At 34.3% G+C, this 26,887-nt stretch overlaps 2 protein-coding genes across 4 annotated transcripts; one reads left to right on the plus strand and one right to left on the minus strand.

The window, feature by feature from the left end:
- The first annotated feature begins 2,376 nt into the window (after nt 1-2,376).
- slc1a8b (solute carrier family 1 member 8b) lies at nt 2,377-15,585 on the plus strand. The gene is made up of 11 exons (XM_056478393.1): nt 2,377-2,619; nt 4,546-4,625; nt 5,204-5,419; nt 8,424-8,466; nt 8,548-8,758; nt 9,968-10,067; nt 11,239-11,472; nt 12,191-12,385; nt 12,842-12,976; nt 13,068-13,185; nt 14,676-15,585. Exons 1-11 carry the CDS (start codon nt 2,377-2,379, stop codon nt 14,826-14,828), a joined length of 1,728 nt encoding a protein of 575 aa, XP_056334368.1. The 3' UTR covers nt 14,829-15,585.
- A 208-nt stretch (nt 15,586-15,793) lies between these two features.
- Nucleotides 15,794-25,794, minus strand: elavl1a (ELAV like RNA binding protein 1a). Of its 3 annotated transcripts, XM_056478403.1 has the most exons (7): nt 25,686-25,776; nt 22,923-22,982; nt 21,350-21,527; nt 20,809-20,912; nt 20,199-20,352; nt 19,882-20,107; nt 15,794-18,313 (listed from the first exon to the last, which is right to left on the minus strand). In XM_056478403.1, exons 2-7 carry the CDS (start codon nt 22,956-22,958, stop codon nt 17,989-17,991), a joined length of 1,023 nt encoding a protein of 340 aa, XP_056334378.1. In that variant the 5' UTR covers nt 22,959-22,982; nt 25,686-25,776; the 3' UTR covers nt 15,794-17,988. The 3 variants fall into 3 exon arrangements, with proteins under 3 accessions (XP_056334378.1, XP_056334393.1, XP_056334385.1); XM_056478418.1 differs by lacking the exon at nt 22,923-22,982 and having other exon boundaries at nt 25,686-25,794; XM_056478410.1 differs by lacking the exons at nt 20,809-20,912; nt 22,923-22,982; nt 25,686-25,776 and having other exon boundaries at nt 21,350-21,439.
- Between the last annotated feature and the right edge of the window lie 1,093 nt (nt 25,795-26,887).

The following is a 26,887-nucleotide window of genomic DNA, read 5'->3' on the forward strand; positions in this document are numbered from 1 at the left end:
AGTTCCACATGTTCCACATCACTTACTATAGTAGTTACAATGAATTTTGCATAATTACATGTAACTAACCCTAAAGCTAACCCACATTCCAACCCCAACCATACAGTAATGTACACTAACGGTCAGTTTGAGGTCAGTTTTTTTTTTTCATGTTTTTTTTTTTAAATGAAGATTATTCTGTTCAACAAGGCGGCATTTATTAAATGCAAACAAAATGTTAAATTGTTAATTATTTATTTAAATTTTAAATAACTGCTTTTTTGTTGTACGAAGTTTCAAATGAAATTATTACTCCAGTCATTATTGCTTTTATTACTATTACCATTAATAACAATAATAATAAATAACAACAACAATAACAATAATAATAATAATAATAATGATAAGTAATAGAGTGATTTCTGAAGAGTCATTGGATTCTGATGACTGGAGTAATGAAGCTGAAAATTTATCTTAAAAAAAACTGGAATAAATTATAAAATTGAATTATAAACTATTTCTGAACAGTTATTTTGTAGTGCAATAACATTTCACAATTTCACAATATTTGTACTGTACTTTTGATGAAATAAATGCAGCCTTGGTGAGCAGAAGCGTATTTTCAAACATTTAAAAATCCTACCGACTCCAAACTTTTAACCGGCAGTGTAATTTTTTAATATTACGCTGAAAAAAGATGATTCCTTGGATTTACAACTTCTCTTTTAAATTAAGTGTTTGTAAACAATTTATTTGGGCTGAATTTAAACAAACAAATTAAGTTGAACATTACTAAATATAACTTGTTTGTTTAAATTCGACAAATATAAATAGTTTGCAACAATTTTGCAGACATAATTTTTTTTCAGTGTACTCAGTAGTTAAATGAATTATACTGTAACTACGTCACCTTAAAATAAAGTGTAACCTTACATTTTTAACATTTTTCTTTTATTTAATTAAAAATTGTTTACTGCATTGAAAATTAATGAATGGGTAACATACTGGCAGAAAAATTAAGAATACACTATTTTTGTTAGCAGTGTTGGATCCAGATGTTCATAGATACATAGATTGGTCTCTTATATGAGACACTCACGTAAATTGGATTTGTGAAAGACTATTCTCTATGAAGGTTATGGTTCTATGGTGTTGACAATGTACTTTTATCAGGCTGTATTTGAGAGTGTCATCAGGTACGGTCTATGTACATGATACGGTAATCATTCTGTAAATCTGAAATCAAAAACTGTTTACAATTATCAGAATTGCTATGAGATTAATAGGATCAGAAACCTTTACCAGTATTCAAACACTCTACAAGCAATGCACTCTGAGTGAAGCGAAAAAAATTCTGAACAATCCATCTCATGTACTCTTCCCATGTTATGATCTTTTACCTTCTGGTAGAAGATACAGAAGCTTCCTCTTTCTCTTTTATCCCAGTGTCAATCAGACTGTTTAACACTGATCGATAGTGTGCATATGTTTTTTTTCGTGTATGTAATTCTTTTGCATGTTTGTTTTTTTAATTTTTCATCATTTTTAATGTGTCAGAACTTTCTGAAGTGCTCTGAGTCCACAGAAAAAATCCCCCTGAGGGACAATAAAGTACACAAACAAACAAACAATGTTCAGCGGTTCATGTGGAAGATGCAGGTTTGATCCTTTTGCATATTTCCACTTCATTCTCCTCTGATCTGACTTTTAAAACTTTCATCATGCGTCCAAAAACATTCATTTCATTTGGCTTAATTCCTAATTCTATTACTATTTTTTTATCAAGGGTCATCACAGCGGAATGAACCACCAACTACTCTGCAATATGGTTTACGCAGCAGATGCCCTTTCAACCAAAACCCAGCATCATGCGTGGAAACACCCATACACTATCTCATACACTACAGCCAATTTCGTTTCTTCAATTCACCTATAGCGCATGTCTTTGGACTGTGGGGGAAACTGGAGCACCCGGAGGAAACCCTCACACACATGAACATGCAAACTCCACACAGAAATGCCAACTGGCCCAGCAAGTAATCAAACCAGCAACCTTAATGCTGTGAGGCAACAGTCTTAACCACTGAGCCACCGTGCCACCCTCTTCCAAAAGTGCAAACTCATTGTAAACCCTTCTTTCAAATGTACATACGTTTTGAAGCGGACCCCATCCTGACCTTGGCCTCTTACGCTCTAGGATTAGTGCATCACCACTTGATCTTTCCACAGTCAATGGCTTCCAGACTAGGTTCTGTTAATACCTTTATTCCTTGTAATCGCCTCTGCGCTGTCGTGGAGGCAGTGGTTTGGATCTATACTTGATTGCTTAATCTGTTGTTAGAAAAGGTTTACACTGAAAGGCTCTCGGAAACACTTCCTTCCCACACAGGTCTTAGGATGGATGAGAGTCGGAGTAGCTCGAGACCGGCATCTTCCCAGTGCCATTCCCCTCCTCCGAGTCCCTGGAGAAACATGGTGAAATATTTCAAGAAAATTGTCAAGAACTCGGTATCTCAAAAGATTCGTGAATGGGTGAAGGACTACTGCAAAAGGAACGGCCTGCTCACCTTATCAGTGCTAGCAGTGATGTCAGGCTGCGTGGTGGGATTCACATTAAGGAGCTTGAACTTGTCAACACAGGTAACATGGAAACCTTAATGAAGAAAAAGTTATTACATGAAGTAATAACGTACATGTCTTCATAGTATGAGTAGATTGCTAATATTTGATGGTTCCTCCACAACTTTTAAAATACGTCAACTTCTATACAAAAAAAAAAAAAAAAAAAACTATTGGGTTTCACTTTATTTTGATGGTCCTTTTGGACGCATTTTGCTGAACTTAAGTTACATTGCATCTACATACCAACTAATTCTCATTAGATTATAAGTAGCCCGTTCGGTTGGGGTTAGTGTAAGTTGTGTACTTGCAAAGTTTCTTTCAGTTCAAAGTCAGTTAAATATCTGTTGAAGGAGTCAGCAGATATTAAGCAGACAGTCTACTAATACTCAAAGGACTAGTAATTGGCATGTAGTTGCAATGCAACTTTTAGTCAACAAAATGTGATAAACAGATCATCAACATAAAATCTTACCAACAACTGTAATTGTTTGACCTTGATGGAGCCTTTAAAACATCCTTAGAACCTTTACGTTCCAAGGATGGTTCATTAAAGTGGCATTAAAGTTTTTTCAATGCACTAATTTAATGAACTAGTAATACTTTCCTAATACTTTTAGAGTTTGTTGGGCCACCCAGTTGCATAATTACTTACTATCTACAGGGGAACACCAAAATAAAGTGTAACCAAAGTTTTAAACCAATGTTTTAAGTTACAGCATGCTTAAAAATGTGAAGCAGGAAGAACTATGAAGTGTTTTTTCCACAACGATGCCATGAGAAACTTTGTTGGTTCCCCAAAGAACATTTTGCTAACAAAAAGATCTTTAAAGAACCTTTTTTCATTGTATGAAGAACATTTTAATAATCTAAGAACATTTTTTCACAGTAAAGAAAGGTTTGATAGATGTTAAAGGCCCTGATGTTAAAGGAATCTTTAACATTAAGGTCAGTAAACACATCAGAATATCAGAAGTGGACTGATGTTATTTTGGAATGTTTGAAACTTTACCTGCAACCAAGAAAATTGCATTTGTTGTTTTGTGTCTAGAGAAGAACGGTTAAAAGCTTTGACATTCAGATACAAATTCAAAAAAAGAAACAAGTTAGATAGTATATAAGATAGAACTTCTATATTAAGCTGCTTTGACACAACACAATGTAAAGAACACATAGAAGTTCTAACTTACACTGTCTAATCTACATTGTAAAAGCGCTATAGAAATAAACCTAAATTGAATTAAGAAAGTTTACTGTAACTCAATTCAAATGGAAATCTGTGGTACGAAGCATAAAAAAGTTCCCTATAGCCAGACCTTAGACCTTAACATCATTCATGTCTATTATGATAATCTCACTAATGTTTACTAATCTAATGTTACTAATCTTGTGTGTGCAAAGTTATGTGCACTTTTTCATCAAAAACCTTTGCAGGATATCCACAATGATACCAAGAAAGCTGTTTACATGGAGAATGATTCATAATCAGAAGTGACACCGATGACAGAAAAAATATTTGGTTGTCACATTTTTGCTTTTAATATCTCTATTATTTTTAAATGATACATAATTGTTTTTAGCAACTCATGGATGACATAAACAAACCAAATATTGTCTAATAATAAGTGGGTAACTGATATTAACTTGTTTAAAATCGGCACAGTTACTTTAAATAAACAATATTGTTGATTACATTTCCATAAGATCAAAATGCCATATATAAACATATATTCCCATGCGTGAGAATATGACATTCAGACATTATACAATCTTGCTTCAGCTCTGCTTCAGCTTACAAGGTCAACTAAGAACAAACAGACTTAGAAAGTCAACTGACGTAATTCTCCAGGGACATTACTGAAATAGTAAACATTAAAAGTAGCGAAGTGAATTTAAATATTTCAGCAGCAAAGTCGCTAAGAGTCATGTTTCTCCTTTTCCCCTCAGGCAAAAATTTACTTTTCCTTTCCTGGAGAACTTCTAATGAGAATGCTGAAAATGTTGATTCTTCCTCTCATCACATCCAGGTAACTACAAACCACGTCCGTCCTTCACATTCATTATAGATGTCAGCGTTCCTGAGGCCAGACATCTTTTAGATCATTTTGAGAAACCAGCACACTATCATATATCAGGAAAAAGTTATATCATGATAAATACTAAACTTTTAAATTTCATCCCGTTTTAAACCCCTCTGAATGAATAGTAGATTCAGATTTTTGTGGTGTAGGGAATATATTATAGAGCCTCAAATGTATGCATACTTAAAAAAAATATACTATGAAATTACATTGGAAACTTTAAAGGAACTTGTTGTCACCATATAAACTGAATAAAACATATACAAAACCAGATATACTTAAAGACACATTATATTTGAAAATATAATGTTTTTACCTGCAGGATTTGGGAAATAATTAAGTTGGAATGCAGCAAATTAAGTTGGATTAATTTAAACAATTAGGTGTTACCAACTGAGGATTATTTTTTAACTTGATCCGAGTGTTCACACCAAACAGAGAAAATGAAATTTACAAATTCTGGAAATATCCTGCAGGTTTTATGTGACAAATACAGATTTTTAAGGATTTAAACTCTCTTTCAGTTTAATGTCTGGCTTGTCTGCTATGGATACCAAGGCCAGTGGACGCTTGGGCCTTCTCACCATTACGTATTACCTTTGGACTACCTTCATCGCTGTAATTGTAGGAATTATTCTGGTGCTGATCATTCATCCTGGAACCGGAACTGAAAAAGAGGGACATAAAGCTGCGGGAGGGCCAGTGATGACCTCTGCCGATGCCCTGCTCGACTTGATCAGGTGACTTTACATTAATATTAGCACCTTGGGTTTTTGCCGAAATGGTTCAAATAGGAGATTAAATTAAAAATGAACTGGAGATAACACAGCTCAGAATACGATTACTGTAGCAAATGAACATCTTTCCTATATGATAAAACAACACGATTGGCTTTATCGGTAATGGTGGCGCTTTGGCTGCGTTCAAAATGGAGTGCATGTGTGTAGTATCAGTGAAATTCAGATCTAGTACATTCGCCATTTTGTCAGGGTTAAGTGTTTTACCAGAATCAGTTGGTGCTTTCCTGCCAATTTCTCATAGCATCATGGAATTGCAATATAGAATGTCCATCAGTAAATAACTAGGTCATCAAAGTGCTTTTTGAATACTCTTATCTTACTAATGTTGTCACAAATGATTTTTACATATAATATATAAGATGCTTTTCAGAGGTAAATGTGACATAGTTTTCCAGATGTATTATTGATGCCGTTCCACGGTTGAAACATTGATTCAGTGGATATATGAGATGTGATAAATTTCAGGAAGTTGTTCAGCCATGCTTTATATCTTCTATACCTATCGCTAATTGCTTTTTAAATTTGTATACTACTTTATCTCCTTTCACTGACATTGAGACCAGATAGAGTGTAACGCCAAATGGCGCAGGTCCCGCCTTCACTAACTGAAACTTGATCAATATAGAAATGTGATTGGATAGTAATTTCATTCTAAACCTAACCCTAACTGTAAATTATTTCCAAATTCATTAATAGTTAGTTAACAATGATATAGAAAACATAGTGTAAACTTATACTTGTTCAAAATCTTTTCCCACGCTGGAGGTACAGTTGAAGTCAGAATTATTAGCTCCACGAATCATTAGTCCTCGTTTATTTTTTTCTCCAATTTCTGTTTAACAGAGAAGATTTCTTCAACACATTCTAAACATAGTTTTAATAACTCATTTCTAATAACTGATTTATTTTATCTTTGACATGATGACAGTAAATAATATTTGACTAGATATTTTTCCAAGACACTTTTATACAGCTTAAAGTGACATTTAAAGGTTTAACTAGGTTAATTAGGTTAACTAGGCAGGATAGGTTAATTAGGCAAGTTATTGTATAATGATGGTTTGTTCTGTAGAAAAAAATATATAGCTTAAAGGGGCTAATAATTTTGACCATAAAATGGGTTTTAAAAAATTAAAAGATGCTTTTATTCTAGCCGAAATAAAACAAATAAGACTTTCTCCAGAAGAAAAAATATTATCAGACATACTGTGAAAATTTCCTTGATCTGTTAAACATTATTTGGGAAATATTTTAAAAAGATTAAAAAAATTAAAGGGGGGCTAATAATTCTGACTTCAACTGTGTGTCTTCATTGACAGTTGTTTGGCTGATAGTCGAGTTAGCTTCCTTGTTGCTGGCTGCTAACTGGCCAGACTTTTTGATGGTATATTCAAGTGCTTTAAAGGCGGTCACATGCATCAAAATGTAGACTGAGCAGTGAGAAAAGTTCAATAAGATATTCCGAAAGCAGGGGTATGAAATTAAAGTTGAAGATGCCAAGACGGCTAATTTATTTCATTTGTAAAGTTAGTGTGGAGGAGCTCAGCAAAGCACGTCTACTCCATGCAATCTTCTATAGCACCCCTTGTGTAAACCTATACTTAACATAAACTTATCCCTTATATCTGAATGGCTGATTGGAATGTTGCATAGATGTTTCATAGATGCCTTTGCTGGTCTTGGTGAAATTACACTAACTAGTATGGGACAGCCCTGTATATTTGGTCATAAAAGTACATAAAAGTTGAATACATAAAAGTATTCAATTTCAGACTCAGCCTTTGTCTTATGTTGCCCTGATAAGGACATTTTTTGCATTTCTAATGACATATCATTGGTTATTTAAAATATGTTGTTAAAGGTATCTCCATTAATGCCAAAAAGAATATGTGTTTAACTTCTAGACAGAAAATGTTTACTGACTGTGCTGTGTTGGGAAAAAAAAACATACACAAAGAATCTCTTCAAGTCTTACGTCATCATCAATTCAACATGAAATCAAAATGGCCACTGTTTACATTCCTTGATTTTGTTCCTAAAATTTCCTTTGTTGTCTTATTCATCAGTTTGTTTTCATAATGTTCATAATGTTACACAACTCACTATCTTCAACCTCACTTAGGTTAAAAAAAAATATTTTGAATAAATAGCAAGTAGCCAAATAGCTATTTAGACATATTTTAGCATTTTAACTAGCATTACCATATTACGCACACTTTACAAAATCCAATCAATTAGCCATGAATAAAATCATCAAGTTCTGATTCAGTGATTATCTTAAAAGTAAATAACGACTCCTCTTGAATTAGAAATCTTTACTATAAACAAAAATTTTTGGTTGTGAAACTAGTCATACCCAATCGAAGGTAACATTTTAAAACCCCTTATGTGTATTACAAACTATGCTTAATGTACCAATCAAAAACCAAAGTCATAGCTGTTCAATTTAGTTTAATTCATCAGTCTAAGTAATGGTTGAGGTTACATAACTGCTTTCGCACAGCAAGGCTTAGCTTCCCTTTTGCACCATCCTGTCACTGAACAGAAGGATTGGAATTAGGTATATATAGAGCCACTCAAGAGGATGTGAATGGCATGGATTTCTGAAGTGCGAAAGATGCTCCTGAGCTCCGTACCAGATTTAATTGGATTTCAGTCAGCAACACGCCAATAGGACTTTATAAATAAAGCATTAGCCTGTCGCCTTTGCCCTTTGCTAGTCTTTAGGCTAAACTAAATCTAACCGGCTTTTTTTTTTTGCGTATACAGTCTTACACAAAACCCAAATCTTTTGATTCTGGAAAAACAAACAATGTTAAATTTTTGCATTCTTTGACCTCAGGACAACAAGCTAAAAGTATGTAATCAGGATGACTTGCTATTTTCTATTATTATAAACTGTTTAAGAACAATATGTGTGACAAATGCTGTGTTTCTCCAACAGGAACATGATTCCATCCAACCTGATTGAAGCCACATTTCAGCAGGTGAGAGAAACAAATGAAAAACAGTGGAATTAACCATCTTACTGTGTTTGTATCTAATCCATCTTTATTATTCTGTTTCAGTATAAGACAGAGCTTGTGCCTAATTTCAAAAACAGTGCAAAGTCCTCACAAGCCAACTTTGTGTACATCATGCCAGACTATGAAAACCCCAAAATGGGTCACCCAGTGTTTCTGGAACTCACTCCTCCTCCTGAAATCCACTACAAGATCGTACCAGGAAAAAGCAATGGGATGAATGTGCTGGGAATCGTCATTTTCTCTGCCACTATGGGTGTGTATTAATGAAAAATGTCACATATCTCCCAGTTACCCTTCTGAAAAGATCTGTTTAAACCCACTAGTGGGTACCTTGATCTCAAAAACATGTCAAAAATGATAATCGACGTGGTGTCAGTTGGAATTTGAAATTGAAGGTTTTAGATTAATCAAACTTTTCTTATATTATACAAGCTATTTTGGAGGTCAAAATGACATTAACGTGTAGATGTCAAATGGCTTTTGACATTGAAATAGATTTGTTCTTTTAACTATACAAACATGGCAGTTTGCCCAAAAATTATGATTAAAATTCACTTACCTTCAAGTCAAACTGTATGTGTTTCTTTATCTGCTGAACACAAAAGATGATTTTGAGGAACATAACAGTCACCTAATAGTTGATGGTTCCATTGACATCCATACAAATATTCCTGAGTTCAGTGTAAGAAAGAAACTGAGATTAGGAACAAGTCAAGGGGGAGTAAATAATGATAACAACTTTGTGTAGTGTTAATCATTTCAGCTGTGAATCTCAGATTTATTGTACAATAACAACTGTTTAAATCTACATGAGTTTTTACTGAAGCGGAATATTTACTGGGAAAAAGCATAAAAAGGCAGCTGAAATTATCACGATTAAAATAAATGAATATTTAATTAAGTAAATAAAAAAGTTAATAATTTATATTAAATAAATAATGTGTGACGTGTTCAAATGTTTAAGATTTCTGCTTTTTGTGTTTACTACCCCGTGTTAGCGCGAGTTTCCTCCAGGTGCTCCAAAAACATGCGCTATAGGTGAATTGGCTAAGCTAAATTGTCCATAGTGTATGAGTGTGAATGAGTATGAGTGTATGGATGTTTCCCAGTGATGGGTTGCAGCTGGAAGGGCATCCGCTGCATAAAACATATGCTGGATAAGTTGGCGGTTCATTCCGCTGTGGCGACCCCAGATTAATAAAGGGACTGAGCCAAAAATAAAATAAATGTATGTTTTAAAGATGGCTGAAATTTAAGTCATGTTAAACAACTGTTTTCTATTTTAATATAATTTATGATGGTCATTACTTCAGTCTATAATTTCTCATGATCCTTGGTCCCTGGAATCGCTTAATATATTTTGGAAAAGTGACATATTTTTCAGGATTTTTGATTGTCATATAACGGTAGCAAGCATATAAACTTTTTTCATTATTATGTTTTATGTACTTTTGCTCTCCAGGTCTTCTGCTTGGCAGAATGGGATCCAGAGGTTCACCCCTGGTGAATGTGTGTCTTTGTATCAATGAATGCGTCATGAAGATCATCAATGCTGCTATGTGGTGAGTAGAAGTCAATCAGTTTGCCCAAAATGACTAAACTTTGCTCATAAATTCATCACCGTCAAGTTCATTCAACTTTAGAACACAAATGAAGAATTTGTAATCAAATCTGAGAGATTGTTGTTACTCACATTGAAGTAGTCCATTCTATTTCCTGTTTGACATTTTTCAATTTTTGTAACTTCGGAGAATGCAAAAGGAGCCACATATTGATAAATAATGTTATGATTGCTGTTTTAACATTAAGTTATGATTGAATTGCTTCTTTTTAGAGTTATGAAATAGTTGGATAAGCAGGAAATGTTCATGGGCCAATGACATTACCACATTGAAATCGTCTATAGCAACAATGACTTTATTCACCAATTTCTTTATTTGCTCATCAATCTTTGACATGCTTTCATGAGAACACAATGTTGTGTTGATACATGAGCAATACAACCTTTCCTGGGAGCACTGCACTCTTTGTTAACATTTGCTGGACACATCGAAATAAACTAACAATCAAATCAACAGCCATTTACTCGGAAATATGCAAAATAAAAACCTTCATCTGGTGGTTTCTCTCAGTTCTGGCATTGAAGAAGAGTACATTTTAGCACATAAAAACCTAAACCACCATGAGTGTAGAATTTAATCAACTATGCTGGCACACAACATTCCTATTTTTCAGCTTGCAAACAATATAGTGCATCTGCAACAAGTACCATCAACATGCAGATGTAAATAAATTGGTGAATAAAGCGTGTTTATTTATGTTGAGCGGGGTTTGGTTTGGCCACAAGTCTGACATGGACTACTTGAATACAGTCAGAAACCTCTTCAATTCCATTAAAAAGATCTTTGTGTTCCAAGGATGAACAAACTCTTTGAAATCATAGAGAAGGTTTAGATGAACTGTTCTTTCATATCATTTAAAAAACATACAAACCTGTGAAAGCTTCACGTGACAGTCAAAAAATCAGAACCCCCGACCAAAACACATGGAAGAGTCAGCCATCTTTTTAATAGCCTCTAAAATAGGTCTGTGGAAAAGTTTAAAAGCAGCTCTAAGCCTTCTCCATGATGTTGGCAGGTCAACTGAAAAGCTGATTTAGTCCGTCAGTAATGGATTTTAACTCTTGATCTACTCCATGCACCTTCAATAAACAAACTCCATTGCTTTATACAGGTATTTTCCATTTGGAATCGTATTTCTGGTTGCTGGAAAGATCTTGGACATGCACGACCCTGCAGTCCTTGCGGAGAAGCTGGGCATGTACTTCATCACTGTTCTGGCAGGCCTATTCGTCCACGGTGTGATTTTGCTGCCGCTGTTTTTTTTCGTATTCACCAGGAAAAACCCCTTTAGCTACATTCGTGGCCTCCTCCAGGCGCTGGTTATCGCCTTAGCAACTTCATCCAGGTAAGGAAGCCATTTTGAACAGTCTTTTATCCCATTGCAACAATCAACGCTAATGCATGATCTATTTCAGGGAGTAGTCCTATCAAATCCAAATTAAATCAAATTAAATAGAGAGTTCATCATGTATGTTAAAATTTACTCACACTCAAGTGGTTCCAAAATTGTTTGGATTCCTTTCTGCTATTGCATACAAAAGAAGATATTCTGAAGAATGTTGGAAACCTGTAACCACTGATATTACAGTTGGGAAATAAATACTATGCAAGTTAATGATTAACGCTACAAAAATGTCCTTTTTTACTTAGAGTTTTTTTTTTGTGTGTGTGTCTTTTTTCAACAATTGTTAAATCAAGAAGCATTTTTAGACAAGCAAAAACAAAATTCTTATTTTTTTCCCCAGAAATAATATAAAAATTAAATGAGTTTTCCTTCAAACAAGCAAAATAATCTTATTTCAAACAAAAAAAACAACATTTTTGAAAAAAAAAAAATTTTAGATAATATTTTTTAGAGACAAAAGACAAAAACTTTAAGAAAGGTTTCTAACATTCTTCAAAATATCTTCTTTAGTGTTAAAAAGGTCAACTACCTCTTCGAAATGTACCACCAAAACAAACTTGGTTTCAGCATTTAGATTTCTAATTGTATCATTTGAGTGACTAATATTTTTCATTATTATAAACTATATTGTACACTTAAATGCTCATTCTTTCTCCAGTTCAGCTACTCTGCCCATTACTATGAAGTGCTTACTGGAAAACTGCCATGTGGATCGTAAAATCGCTCGATTTGTACTTCCTGTGGGTGCTACTATCAATATGGATGGCACAGCGCTGTATGAGGCAGTGGCAGCCATCTTCATTGCACAGGTCAACGAGTACGAGCTTGACTTTGGACAACTCGTAACTATTAGGTAAGTATTTCTGTTATATAAAGGACAATACACAATACTAAAACTTTGGAAAAATGGCATTAAAAAAAGTCTCTTATGCTAAACAAAACGGCATTGATTGGATTAAAAAAATAGGTTACACTTTAGTGTTCTTGTTAACTAAACAGTAAGTCAACATTTGACGTGGTTTAAAAAAGGTTTTTCAAAGTTGTCCTAAGACAAGAATGGGTGTTGTTCTATAGTTTTAGAACAACTTTGATGAATGGTATTGATATACTTCAGGAATAGTTCACTAAAAAATTAATTCATAGATAATTTACTCACCCGTGAGTGTTCAAAACCATTGAGTTTTTCTTGAATGCTGGTAAAAGCATAAGAGACTTAAAGAAACATTTAAAAACTTTCAAACATTTTTGAAACAGAGTGTGTATTGGCATATAAAGCTGAACGTACTTGACTTTGGTTGTCTTTTCTCAGTATCACAGCTACTGCAGCAAGCATCGGAGCAGCTGGAATCCCTCAGGCTGGTCTCGTCACGATGGTTATCGTCCTCACTTCAGTAGGTTTGCCTCCAGATGACATTTCACTCATTGTGGCCATCGACTGGATCCTGTAAGTGCAGTTAATACATGTACACACTACAGATCTACTACTGATTATATACCATAGCTGTCAATAATCTCATACATCTTTTTTTCTTTAGAGACCGATTTCGAACAATGATCAATGTGCTTGGAGATGCTTTAGCCGCAGGAATCATGGCTCATGTGTGCAGAAAGGACTTCCAGAAAGACATCCCATCATCAGGCAACTCAGAGAGAGTAAGATATATTTACCATGTGCTCATTTATGTATACAAAAAAAAAAAAAAAACATGCATAAGTGGCTTACCAGTAGAGGTGTGCGATAGACACAATTTTTGTTCAAGATGTCATTGATAAATATGATACTAAAACCAGCAGTTAATGTTGGTTGTGGCAATCACTATCTTAACCTCCTAGGGATTTAGTGTCCACAAACGTGGACAGAACAGTTTAGCTCTTAAGTGGCTTTTTAAAATACTTTGAATGTTTTGTATTTTGTTACAGACATACAATGTCATCCTGCAACTGTTTTGTAGCATATGAAATGTCAAAACCCTATGTGTAACGGTCCAAAATGGGAAACATTTTGTTTTTACTCTCTGATAGTCAAAGCAAGTTAAAAAAATTTTTTTAATGTTAAATATGCATTAAATAAAATTTCAGGAAAAAGTATTTTGTTAATTCAGACCACGAGTCCACATATATGGACATCATTTTTCTCTAAAAGTACATTGTATCAAAAGATGAAACTTAGGTTTTTATTCTAAATTAGGTTCTAATAAGCCCAAACAGCAAAGAGAAATAAAAAAATCATGTAAAAAAAACACCTTGGGCCTTAAGAGGTTAAGTGATTCACTGAATCATTCATTTATTATGGGTTTAAAAATTAAGTATATGTGAAGTATCTATGAATGGATCACTAAATCGATATTGACAAGCAATTTATTTATTTTAAAACAGATTTCTATTTTAAAATTACAGCATTTTCTAAGATAGGAGATAGTTACAGAAAAAATTAATTGAAAGCTGAAACTGCTGATAAAAAATATAAATACTGTATTTAAAAAGATGCTTTTAAAGGGATAGTTTACCCAAACCTTAAAGTTCTGCTATCATTTACTCTCCTTTCACTTGTTTTCTTCTATTGAACACATTAAGATACTATGACTTCCATAGCATTATTTAGTATTCCATAGTACATGGACGTCTGTAGTATTTGTTTTCTATAAATGTCAATGGTTACCAGTTTTGTTTATCAGCTTTCTTCAAAATTAATTTTTCTGTGTGTTTAACACAAAAATTAAACGCACAAAGGTTTGCAACCACTTGAGTGCGAGTAAATACTGAGTGAATTTAAATTTTTGGGTGAACTATCCCTTTAAGTACAATAATTTTGCCTATGTATCAGTATTATATTATGAAATGCCAAAGGGGGTTTTGCCCATCATTAATCAACACTCAAATTCTGATATTTGGAGAAAAATCATCTTGCTGGTGTGGTATAAATTAACTTCACCATAATTAAAAACCACACAAGTATATATTTGGCTTGAATTATGCATCCTAATAGCAGTGAATGCACTTACTCAATCTTTTTTTAAAACAAAACTTAATGTCAGCTCATACTTTTTAAAAATAATTATAATATTATTGTAAATACCGCACAGGTCTACTTGACAAAGTAGTAATTTTTGACAACTGCATAACATCAGTGTTTTGCCTTGCAGAGAGATACCATGATCTCCTTTGGAAACCAGAGTGTGCAAAGTTTTCCCACATCCGAGGTTCCACTGCTGGCCAACAGAGACTACATCTTAGAGGTTGTCGGTGATCAGGTGATCGAGAAGCCCACGGCCTGTTACAACCTCTGCCAAGTCTAAATACTGCAGTGTTACACTACCGAAGGGCACTTTAAAGTGAGAGTGCTCAACACTTCTAAGGGTCCTTTAAAAATGGAGAACTTTATAGAGCACAAGTGAAGCACTTTTGATTCAAGAATTGTTTGTGCAGGTTTATGACACAAGTGAGTTCCATGATACAGTTTAAGTCCCTTACAGCCATTAGAGCTCTCAGTCTGGAGGAAAAACCCTTCAAAAGGAACATGGCGTAGGGATGAGCCCTTTTGAATGGAACACAGCCGCTGACAGACAACAACACACAGGAACAGAAGTTGCCTTGACTTCACTAAAACCTTCCCTCTTCATTCCACGTTTGTGCCATTCAGTATTTTTACATCACCAATGTTACCATTACCTCAAAGTCACCTTGGGTGAACTTGACAAATGAGGACATTTGGGTGCTTTTGACACCTTAACTTGGGGGTTTTGTAAAAAATATAATTTTTTTTAAACGTTCATCTTCTATTGCCTTAAAATGCAATAGTTAATGACTGTACTACTAAAAGAATTAGACCACAATAATATAAACCTTCTCCAAATGAAAAAACATTACACAACTAGTAGGTGGACTGGGGCTCAACTGGATCATCAGTTGCCTTGTCAGGGTGTATGGTGACAAAGTTATTTGTAATGACTGTACAAACAGGGGCGGTGTGTCTCTTCAGTATTTATATTGATTAGAGCATGCAGTCACTGTTACTTTACCGGTAAAGCTATTAGTTTATAATTGTATGCTGTAAGTGACTTGTTTATTTTTATAATAAAATCTTAAACTCAACATTGTGGACTACTGGTTTTAATTTTTTCCAGTACTGTAACTGAATTAGGATTAGCTCATATTACATAACACCAAATTAACAATCACTGAAACTCAAATAAAAAGGACCAAAAATGAACAATTCCCACATCTACTAAAGTTCACTAAAACCAAGACACAAATGTCAACATTTGCGATGATGCCCATTGTTTTATTTCACAACTACATGTTAGACAGCAGCTCATGACAGATGTTCACTGTAGAATCCAAAAAGTATTTACTTAAAAAATAAAGACACTCAATATCAACACATAGAACCATACACGAGATGCTAAATAAATATTCCAACCATTCAGAACTCTTCCATCTTTTCCTACATAAATTAAGGCTTAAAACGAGCAACCATCCAGTAAATCCTACCTGATATTTCTTACAGCTGGCACCTCTTAAACATTGGCCGATTTAACCTTTCAGACATTAAAAAGTTGCAAAGGGAAAAGGATTGCCATATTTACTACGTGTAATCACTATTCAATATTGCACATATGCCAAAATGTGCACAAGAGAATGCCAAGGTTAAAAGTGTTTAATATCAATGTGGTGTAACCAACAGTGTCTGTAAAGCTGCTAATAGGTTTGCATAAACCATTAAGTAACAGATGATGCCGGTTGATCAGAGTATAGTAAACGGCTGCTTATTACAAACGTGACGAGATAATATATATATATATATGTATATAGTGCATCACTGTACAAAAACAGACAATTAGGATTAATGTCAGTCACTGATAATATAAATATACGCACACATACACACAATACCAACCTTAAGTCTTGTAGCAGGAGCATAAGAACTGTCTGTGCTGAAAATGATCATTCGGACATAAGAGGCATCCTGGGAAATTGATGTGGGGTGTCTTACTACAGAAACTACTCAGGATTTTGGAAGACCTCAGGGGGAACACGACTGTACAACTGTAAGATTGTGAATTTCATACATGATGTGAACCTGTATTCCTGTTTCATCCACCACTGCTCAATCGAGGGGATGAACGCCTCTGGAAAATATTACGAATAAATAGCAAGCAGTCCATTGGCCAAATCAAATCAACCGTTGTCATATAGCTAAAGTTATACATTTACAATTTGGTCCAATGCCTGAAAATAACAAACGCTTATGGTCTTCTACTCATGATATATGGTGTATTTTTAAATGAGATCCTTGAGTAAAAACTCTGGAAGTGTGAAAATGTGCTGTGTAGAAATGGAGAAATTAAAGAACCAATTAAAAGAAAAGAAAGAAACAAAAAGGTTGAGCAAAACGAAATAAAATTTAATGATTGTAAATGCCATGTGAAACAAAAAGAAAGGGTTCAAAAGGAAAGACAAAAGCAAAATTAACAAAAAGAAAGAAAAACTAATAGAACAAAACACAAAATTAAATCACAAGGCAGTCTTAAAAAGCATACGCATTAGTACTGTATATCTATTTTCAAAGAACCAAACTAAACTCAAAGTATGTTTTAGTCTAGAGAAAAAAAAACAAAAAAAAGGCAAACCATAAACAGAAGATGCTGATGCTCAAATGTAATAACATTTTTACATAAATACTCAGTACCTAGTATTTAGATGTCCAAATATATTTTTGGAATATGCTCAGAGATGTGCAAGCTGCACCTCTGCCGGGGAGAAACTAAACTTTCTATTCATGTCTTTGGTCCTTCTAAGATATCAGTCTTTTCAGAGGGTCCCTTACAAACAATTAACAAGTTAAAGACTTTTCCCCTCACTGAACACAGGCAATTCATAGACACTCGGCTTCCTTTGCCACTGCCTCTTTTCTGTGAAACACTCAGCATGCTGGATTTAAAACTCCGATTGCAATGAACGAATGATCTGCTGCTGTTTCTTGCCAAACCAAAAAGTGCTACATTATTGAGAGCAAAGAGGACAACCGTCATCAAATTAAGGCATTGTAAATACTGAAGAACAATGTAGGATGTGGATACTGACGAAACATTTAAAAAGTTAAGATCTCAATTTTAAATCCAGCATCTGGCGAACGAGGCATCTGGCCACATATATGGCACGTAGCAACAATATCAGGCTAACATCGGAGACAAATTTGTATCAAATGCGAAATTGGTCAAATATTGGGATGAACCAGAACACCTAAAACACTTGCATTTGAAGCATCCAACAGCTTGAATCTTAAAAGAAACAAAAATAACCTGTCAAACAGATGTCTAAACGAGACTGAGAAAACGTGAACATTTGCAAAGACTTGATTATACACTAAAATAATAGTTTTTCAAAACTGCCAATTTCTCTGGCATCGCAGAAACCCCCCTCCCTCTCCTTCATTTTGCAGGCAAACCCTGCTTTCTACTTGTGCGACTTGCTTGTTTTGAATGACACTTGTAAAATCTTGTCCCCGAGACGGTAGCCGTTGAGACTGGCAATAGCCATGGCGGCCTCTTCGTAGTGTGTCATGGTAACAAACCCAAATCCTTTGCACTTGTTGGTGTTGAAGTCGCGGATCACTTTGACGTTTGTGACTGCGCCGAAAGGCCCGAACATCTGCCACAGAATGCCCTCATCTGCGTCCTGGCCCAGGTTGTAGATGAAGATGCACCAGCCTGATGAGGAGTTTCCAGGTACGTTTACACCAGACATGCCGCTCATGTGGTCCACGCTCATCGGAGAGAACCTGAGAACAGGAAATGACATCATATGTTCAGCAGATATGCACTTAATGTTTTAAGAACCAAGAGTTTAATTCCTTAAGAGCAATGTGGTTAACCAATGTAATGGACATACATGTAATAACTTGCTTATCAGGGGTGCGTTTCCCAAACAACGAGATAACTCATGGCTGAACTATCATAGTACCATGCATCGTTTGGCAAAAGAACAATGTGGTGACGAGTGTTTCCCCAAAACCAGTCGCTTTGTGGCAGATCCATCGTTTGAACCACATTAGTTATAACGTAAAAAGTCCATAATGATGTGCTAAATGCGGTGGAGTAAATACTTCCTTAGAGAAAAACCTCCTACTTTTGTGCATATTATATTGTTTTACAAGCACAAGCATTTTTTTTAATCCAATATTAGTTGATTAAAAACATGCACTCTTTTTTTATATTAATTGAAATGTATGAAAACAGCACATATAGGGCCTGCTTCCCTTTACAAATACTATTGAGAACATTACATATTCTAAAGTATAAAATTACTTCGCCAACACTCTAATCTCATATATAAATCATAAATCGTTAGGCTAATGGTTGAAATTGACAGTAGGTTATTTATTAAGAAAAGACAAAAATCCTACCTAATAATAATAACAACAACAACTACTACTACTATTATTTTATCATTATTATCATCATTAAGTAGGATATTGTTTATTTATTTTTTGAAAAGTCAACTTTTACAATGACACATTCAAACCGGCTGCGTTCAAGATGGCCTAAATATCTTCTAAGTTCATTACTAAGAGAACGCAATGAATTAACGTCAATATAAGGATTGCTGAAACTGAACTATGCTTTTAACTACAGCTCTAGAGGTGTAGCTGAAAACGTACAAGTTTACAAATGTCTATTGGAACAATGGATTTGGGAAATGGCAATTCAAAAAATTAAGTTTGTAATGGAACTTGCAAGCTTAGTTGGATAACAATGGTTTTCGGAAACAGCCTAGATTGGAATCTGCTCACCAAATCTGTGAAATATCCAATTTGTGCTGTTTTTTGCAATATCTTCATTGGTTTATATGACAAGGACGTTGGCTTGCTATGCCAAAACAAAACGTCTGATAAAACTGCATATATTGTCAATTTGGTCATAATAGGATGATTTAAAGTATAGAAGTAAACAGGGTCTGAAAAGCTGAGTTTACACCTTCAACATTAAAAACATTAGACCATATTGAATTCATAGTGTAACCGCTTGTGTGTTCAAATGCATCCAAACAGCCCTATAGAATTTTTGAATTTGCTGAAATTATGGATTTAAATTGTTGAATTATATTGGCAAAAACAAAACTTGCTCATAGCGCTTAATCTTAGTGCTTTTGTGAGACCCAAACTAACAGAATAAATCAGATTAACAGAAATTAAGCTTTCACATTTGGCTTGAAATCTATTAAATTAATATTTAATCTGGAGGTTTTTTTTGTCCGTATCCACTTGTTAAAATGTTAGCAGATATTCACAAAAATCCAAACCATTCAATGATTCAAATAAGGTGTGCAACACTCTCTGCCCCTATTCACCTGAATCTCTGGGCCTGGTGGTGGACGGGTCCTCCAAAGCGGCGAGACTGTTGGTGATACACCTGGGGAATAACTTGTGTGTTTTTCACTTGGTTGGGACTGGCTGCAAACTTCACAGTCATCTGCTCAGCAGCGCCTGGTGGTTTCTGCCCATTCAAGTCCTTGATTGCATCCTCTGCCTCTGCCTTTTTGTCAAATCGAATGAAAGCCACACCACGAGAGAGCCCTACAAGCATAAAAGAAAAAAAGTACAAATGTAAAAAATGACCATCTTCCACAACATTCCAGGTGTGGCAAACATTTGCTCATTTACAAACCTGATGCCTGATCAACAAGAACACGGGAGTTGATTATTCGACCATAACGTCCGAACATTTCTTCAACATCCTTCTGTGTCATTGTTTTAGGCAGCCCACTGATGTAAAGATTAGCATCCTTGATGGAGTCAGAGCTTGGCCTGGCATAGGACACCTGTCAGGATAAGCAAAGTTAGAAAGGTCAGATTCTGGACAAACCATCAAAGGGTAATAAACTGGCTATTTTTTTTTAAATAGATAGGAGTTACTTAATTTTTCTTTTTATTAAGGTTTAAAATAGCATTTTTTTAGCAAATTATGAACACCCACAAAAGGTGAGGAAATAAATATTCCTATCCTTTAAACATTTAATAAAAGAAAAAAAATATTCTATAGCATTCAAGCAACATTTAAGCTAAGAATTTACAACCTGTAAACCACAGATAACAAAATAAATATTCATAATGATAAATCTAAATATTGAGAAGCCTGATAAAAAAATGCCACAACCAAGATTCCATCAGGTCTGAGCAATTCTACTGTACTGTTCTCGCTGCCTTGTTCTCACAACCGGTGATCTGAAGCAATGACACAATTTAACTTTACACAGGAGCACCTTATGTCACATTACCTTGATAGTTTTAGACTGTAGTCTCAGTCCATTGAGAGTACTGATTGCTCTTTCTGCATCATTAGGGTTAAGATAGTTAACAAATCCGTACCCTAAACTGTGGCCTAGAGAAAAAAAAAGGAAAACAATAAAACAAACAAACAAAACAAAAAAAAGATGAAACGTTCCAAATACAAAGGAAAAAAACATCCTAGTATCAAGTGTTAAACTTCTTGGGGGAGAAAGTTGAGCCACCAAACAAATAAATCCACATTGACTTGCACACAAGTGGGACAAGCCTGAGAAAGCACACTAAAAGCTGATTTTTCTTTCAACACTGAAATGAAGGTTACACAATTATAAAACAAAACTTAAACTACTTCAAAAGTTCTGCCGGAGGTTACAAGTTTTCAAAAATGACATCACGGCTATAATTATTACGCAAAGGCACCCAAATAAAAAACACTACACCCATAAATCAACAAACAATATTTCCATCCTCAATATTCATTTATGCGTGCCTGATTTGAGACCAGTGTGCCAAATGCTGATAAACACTTGCCTGCTACTTTGTCTCGAATAAGTTTAGCAGACTCCACCTCCCCAATGCTGCTGAAGAGACTCCGCAGCTCATCCTGGCTCATATTCTGAGGCAGGTAGTTGACGATAAGGTTGGTTTTGGAGTCAATGAGCTCATCGGCCATGTGGTCTTCGTAACCGTTCGACATGTCGTACACCTCCTAGATATGACAAAAAGATATTTGAGAGTATAAAACATTTTGCGTGTTATACGTATAATTGTACGGTGTTGCCAATTTCAATGCAAACTTAGCATAAACATTTAAACTTTCTCCTTAACTTGGAGAAATGGAGCAAATTTGATTATATGTGTGACTTCAATTTCTTCATAAGGAAGACCAATAACATTTATACAAAATATCTAAAATTGTATGCAAAAAAAAAGGTATTTATTCATTAGAGTTTGCATTATTGGTCTTAAAGGCTGAATTTCTTTGCCCTTTATTTACCAATAATAAAATCCATTTCATTTCAGTTATACAACTGCAGTCAGGTTTCTCAAAATGACTTTACATTTCTGCAGTAATTCCATAAATAAAAGCAATTAATTACACTTTGATATCATATAATTAATTACATTTACCTGCATTCCCAATCTGCACAAATTAAAAAAATAAATATTATCAGACAAAAAAAAACAAGAAAAATAAACACCCCAACAGAAATGACATTTCAAGCATTTAAATACAACTTTACCTTTCAGATGACATTTGACCATTGTCTTATTACTTTGCATAACGATACCTTCCCCACAGTTCTCAATCACTAAAATGAAAATCCAGTACACCATAAGTGAACTAGAGTGATAAGAATACATACCAAATCTACATAAACACAAGTAACCATTACGTCCAAAAGGACAGACAATTGTCAGTGGGACTGCAGTTCCTTTACATGCCTTGATAAACACTGCCTCCAATGGAGTCAAGTCGAAAGTACACGTGATCTAATTTATTCAACACAAATACAACACCATTTGGTAGTGTACATTACTCAAAAATCTATCTTCGATATCCAACAGCTCCCCTTGAGCACATTTTAGGTGAAGTAGAAAGGAACTGATCACTGCGGACACCGTGATTACTCTGATATCGGACAGTGTGTCCCATTCATGTTAGAAGAGAGGTCTTATTGTGTATTCCACATGGGTACCCAGTCAACCTTCAAGGCTGAAACAAACAGGCATTATTACTGACCGTCCCACAATCTAACATTGGAGGTTTTGATAAAGCGCTCTGAATAACTCAGACAATTCAGGTCACACTCCATCCGACTACTCCCTATCCAATCACAAGCTGGTCCCTATGAACATTTACAGTTCAAATGTCTTCGGTTGACATTAGAAAACACCTAATTGATGATTCTACAGCATCTACTGAAAATGCTAATCTAATATTATATTAGAAGTTTTATTCGCTTATCACAAGCTACAGAAAAGGACGAAAACAGCCTACAAGCACTAAACACCACTAAGTCCTGCATACAAAAAAATAACGACAAAAAATACATAAATTTAAATCCACATTCAGTCCCTGATGGACGCAAATTCTACTCACTTTTAAGTATCTAACGTGTCCCCTTCTGACTGCCATGTAGAGCCGTCACAGATCCCGACTCTGAAGATACCAAAAACAAAATAAGGTAATAAAAATACACGCTGACGAAAAGGGGTGGTAGGAAAGAGGGCGGGTTTGGGGTTCAGAGTGAAAAGAAATGAACTAAAATAAAAGGGCAAAGAGATAAAGACGAGCCACCTTCTGAAATAACCTGTGGAAAAAGAATAACAACCATCGGCCATTAAGAAGTGTTGTTTCAGCGTGTATTTTTAGCACCTCACTTTGAGTCTATTCTGCCTTCACAAAAATCTGATATTACATGGTGTTTTTTTACACTGCAAATAATATTGACCTTTTTTCTTTAAATAAACCCTTCTGAAAATGGGAAAAAAAAAAGCACAAAAAAAAGTAAATACGGCAATGTCAATATTCCATATGTAGTTATTTGCAGATTTTATTGCACTTACAGGTAGGCATGGGCCAGTTTAAGTTTCTGACAGTGTGATAACCTTGGATAACACAACAGTACTCTAAATTAAGTTTTAAATGTCTGAAAAACTAAAATAGTCCCCCGTTGAAGAAAATATATTTTATTTTAGGAAACATTTATAATATTTTGGAGCAGTAAACATGTCAGTCTAAATAATAAAAATAATTCCTTGACTTCTGCTCTCTTCATTCGTTTCAAACCCATTGCTGGCCGATACGGCAAAAATGCAACAGCAATAATTATTTTCCATATCAAACGAATATCGTTATACATTTCAATATCAGTTGTTAATGCTTCCAGATTTAAAAGAGTATCCCAACAATGACTGAAAACACAAAAATTAGAGGGTCCAATAAATGGCACAACATTTTCAGCAGATAAATTTTGGCTGAAAATTCGATACATCTACAATTTTACAAATTAAGTTAAATTTAAGACTTGAGACAATTACAAATGAAATTTTAGACTTATATAAGGTAAATGCTAAGGATTTTTTTCAAATAATAGATTATAAAATGATTAGAATTGAATACATTTAATACAACAATAATAACTTAATAAAAAATGTAGGTCAGGGCAACTTTTAAACAAATGTTACTGTAAGGAAAGTAATTAAAACATTATGGTAAGTGGAGTTAAAAATGCTAGTTTTAAATAAAAACAAATGCATTGATTTTAAAATTGTTGTGAGCATACATTGTTGTATAATGCCAATGGCCAGATTGGATAGCTATATAAATTATCCAGATTCCATATAATATTGTTTATTGACTTAACCCTATTTCAAACACAGATTTCTTCACAACACACACACATACATATATATATATACATTATATATATATATATATATATATATATATATATATATATATATATATATATATATATATATATATATATATATATATATACACACACACACACACATATATACACACACATACATATATATATACATTATATATATACATTATATATATATATATATATATACACACATATACATATACACATACACACACTTTACATATACCTCAGGAATAGTATAACAAAAACTGTTTTAGTGGTTTTAACACTTTGACCTTTCCAAACCGCGGTAAACCTTGAATCCGGTTATCGTTCCATGCCTACTTTGAGACCTTCTATTTTGTCTTACCTGTATATTATTACTCTATGGCTTTCTAATGTTGTTTAATGGTGTTGAATGTAGGTATTGCTGTCATTTTCTTCATCTTGTAGAGTTCTGTTCATGCATAATTTACATCATACAATAAATCATTTATTCTACGCCTTTGTTTTCCTTTAACAAAGAAAATTTTTAATTTTTATTAATTATGCAGACCTCTTAAGTAGAGATGTAACTCATCCAAATATAAAGGCTTATTATAATAATCACATAAATATTAACTAAACTGTATTTTACCACACTTTCAAGCAGCACAATTTACAAAATGTTAACAGAAAAAAGTAAATGTATATTATATTTAATTTCTCTCTTCAGTCCCACACTGTCATGGCATAAAAATCTCACATTTTGTGGAACAATTTTAAAGTACACAATACGTTATACAACACTTTTAATAAAGAAATGAATCGTTTTAATCATAAACTAAAGCAGACAACATAATAAAACATTTTCCCTCCAATTATAGAGTGAACAAAGATTCAAACAAAGCGGCTCCAGAAACAGTTCGGTATCATTTCACTCATTCACGACACAATTTATGCAACATTTAAGGCGGCGGATGTTACTAAACAGCATTGGAATAAAAAACACTCACTACACTATTCTGCCTTTGTTAGTTTCCCATAAATCTAAACAAAGAGTTTTTGTAAATCAGTCTAGTCGTGGGGGCGTACATTTTACAAGCAGCCCGCAGCAGGACATCGCTCTTCCGGTCATGCTGGTATAACATTACCTCGCCATTGTTACAGTTTCGTCTCTTAGCTACAGAAATACAACCTTGTAGCATTACACAGCATGCTTAAAAGGTGAGTAAAGGCTGCAAAAATATATGTAACATTAAAACAGCATCCAACACGAGGCCTCAATCCCCACACACCGTCCCCTTATTTTCGCGATGACTCGCCCTGTAAATCCCATGCAACTCCCGAGTTCAAACTCGAGCAGGCTGCGCTAAGAGGCCTAACCCGCATAAAGCCAGGCCTCAAACACCGAACGCGTTATAACGTTACCAAACCCTGATAAGCACGATTAAATGCAACTTTACAGACATAGACACACGTTACATGTATATTTGGAGCCTTACCGACTTCAACGTCTCTCCGAATCTGCAGATGAATGAACGCACGCGGAGCGTTAGCGGAACGTGGCTTTTTGGCGCTGCGCTCTTGTGACACAAAAAACACGCCACAAGGGAGCACAGCAGAGGAAGCGGAAGTCTCGACCCCTCCCACATTCGCAATCCATTCAAATGCAGATAAACAGCCGCTCATAATAAAATATGTTTTTTTTACTTGTTTATTTTTCTTCTAATGTCTTTTTTTCTTTTCTCCTTATTTGGGGGAAGATTTTACAGCACAAGAAAATACACATAAAGCATCTTAAGAATCTCCCATCATGATACAAACAAAGATGAACACACTCAAACGAAGAATAAGGACAAAGAGCAAGAATAAACTTAGTAGAAAATGACCAAAAATACAGTAGATATATAAATACGTTGACACTGGCCGATATTTAATAGACACTAAATCAGGCCCGTAGCCAGCCTGGTGAAAAGAGGGTTTTTTTGCCTTATTTTCTATTTAACTATGAGGTTTAAATACTGGATTTAGAAACATTTTAAGCACTATTTTTAGCTGGATTAGTTGTCATACCACACTTGAGAATAATGAAATATGAAGAAAATAATACTTATTTTTAACTTAATATACGTAACTTTATCACCTTAACCTATATCATTAGAAACAGAATTAATCTGTTAAAGTTTTAAATTAACAACTGTAGCCTATTGTCGTTTATAAGGCAAATAACAAACTGAGCATCACATTCAACTTTCCTCAGATAGAATTTAGCCATTTGAATATTGAATAATTAAAACATATCAATAATAATAATGTAAAGCTTGACAATTTTTCTAGCCTCTCTTGTAAAAAATAGTACATTTGAAAATCCATGGATTACAACAATAGTCAAATTATTATTATTATTATTATAATTAACGTTAATATGGTCTGCTTTTGTGCTTCACACTTTTTATTGGTCATTTTTTCTTTCAAGAATAAGGTTCAAGACTTAGAATAAAAGTGCATTGTAAAATGTTTTTGTTATTTAACAACAATACAGCATGTCAGTGGTGAAATATGACTTCATTCATGACACTCTGCTTGGTCTTAAAGCCATTGATAGGTTATTTTCACAATTTATGATGGCTTAGCAGTCAAAATAAAACAATGTATGCTCATGTATGATACAAAATCTGGACCTTTGTCTGTGGGGGGTGGGTCT

This window comes from Danio aesculapii, chromosome 2 (genome assembly GCF_903798145.1).
Source record: "Danio aesculapii chromosome 2, fDanAes4.1, whole genome shotgun sequence".
NCBI classification, from domain to species: Eukaryota; Metazoa; Chordata; class Actinopteri; order Cypriniformes; family Danionidae; genus Danio; species Danio aesculapii.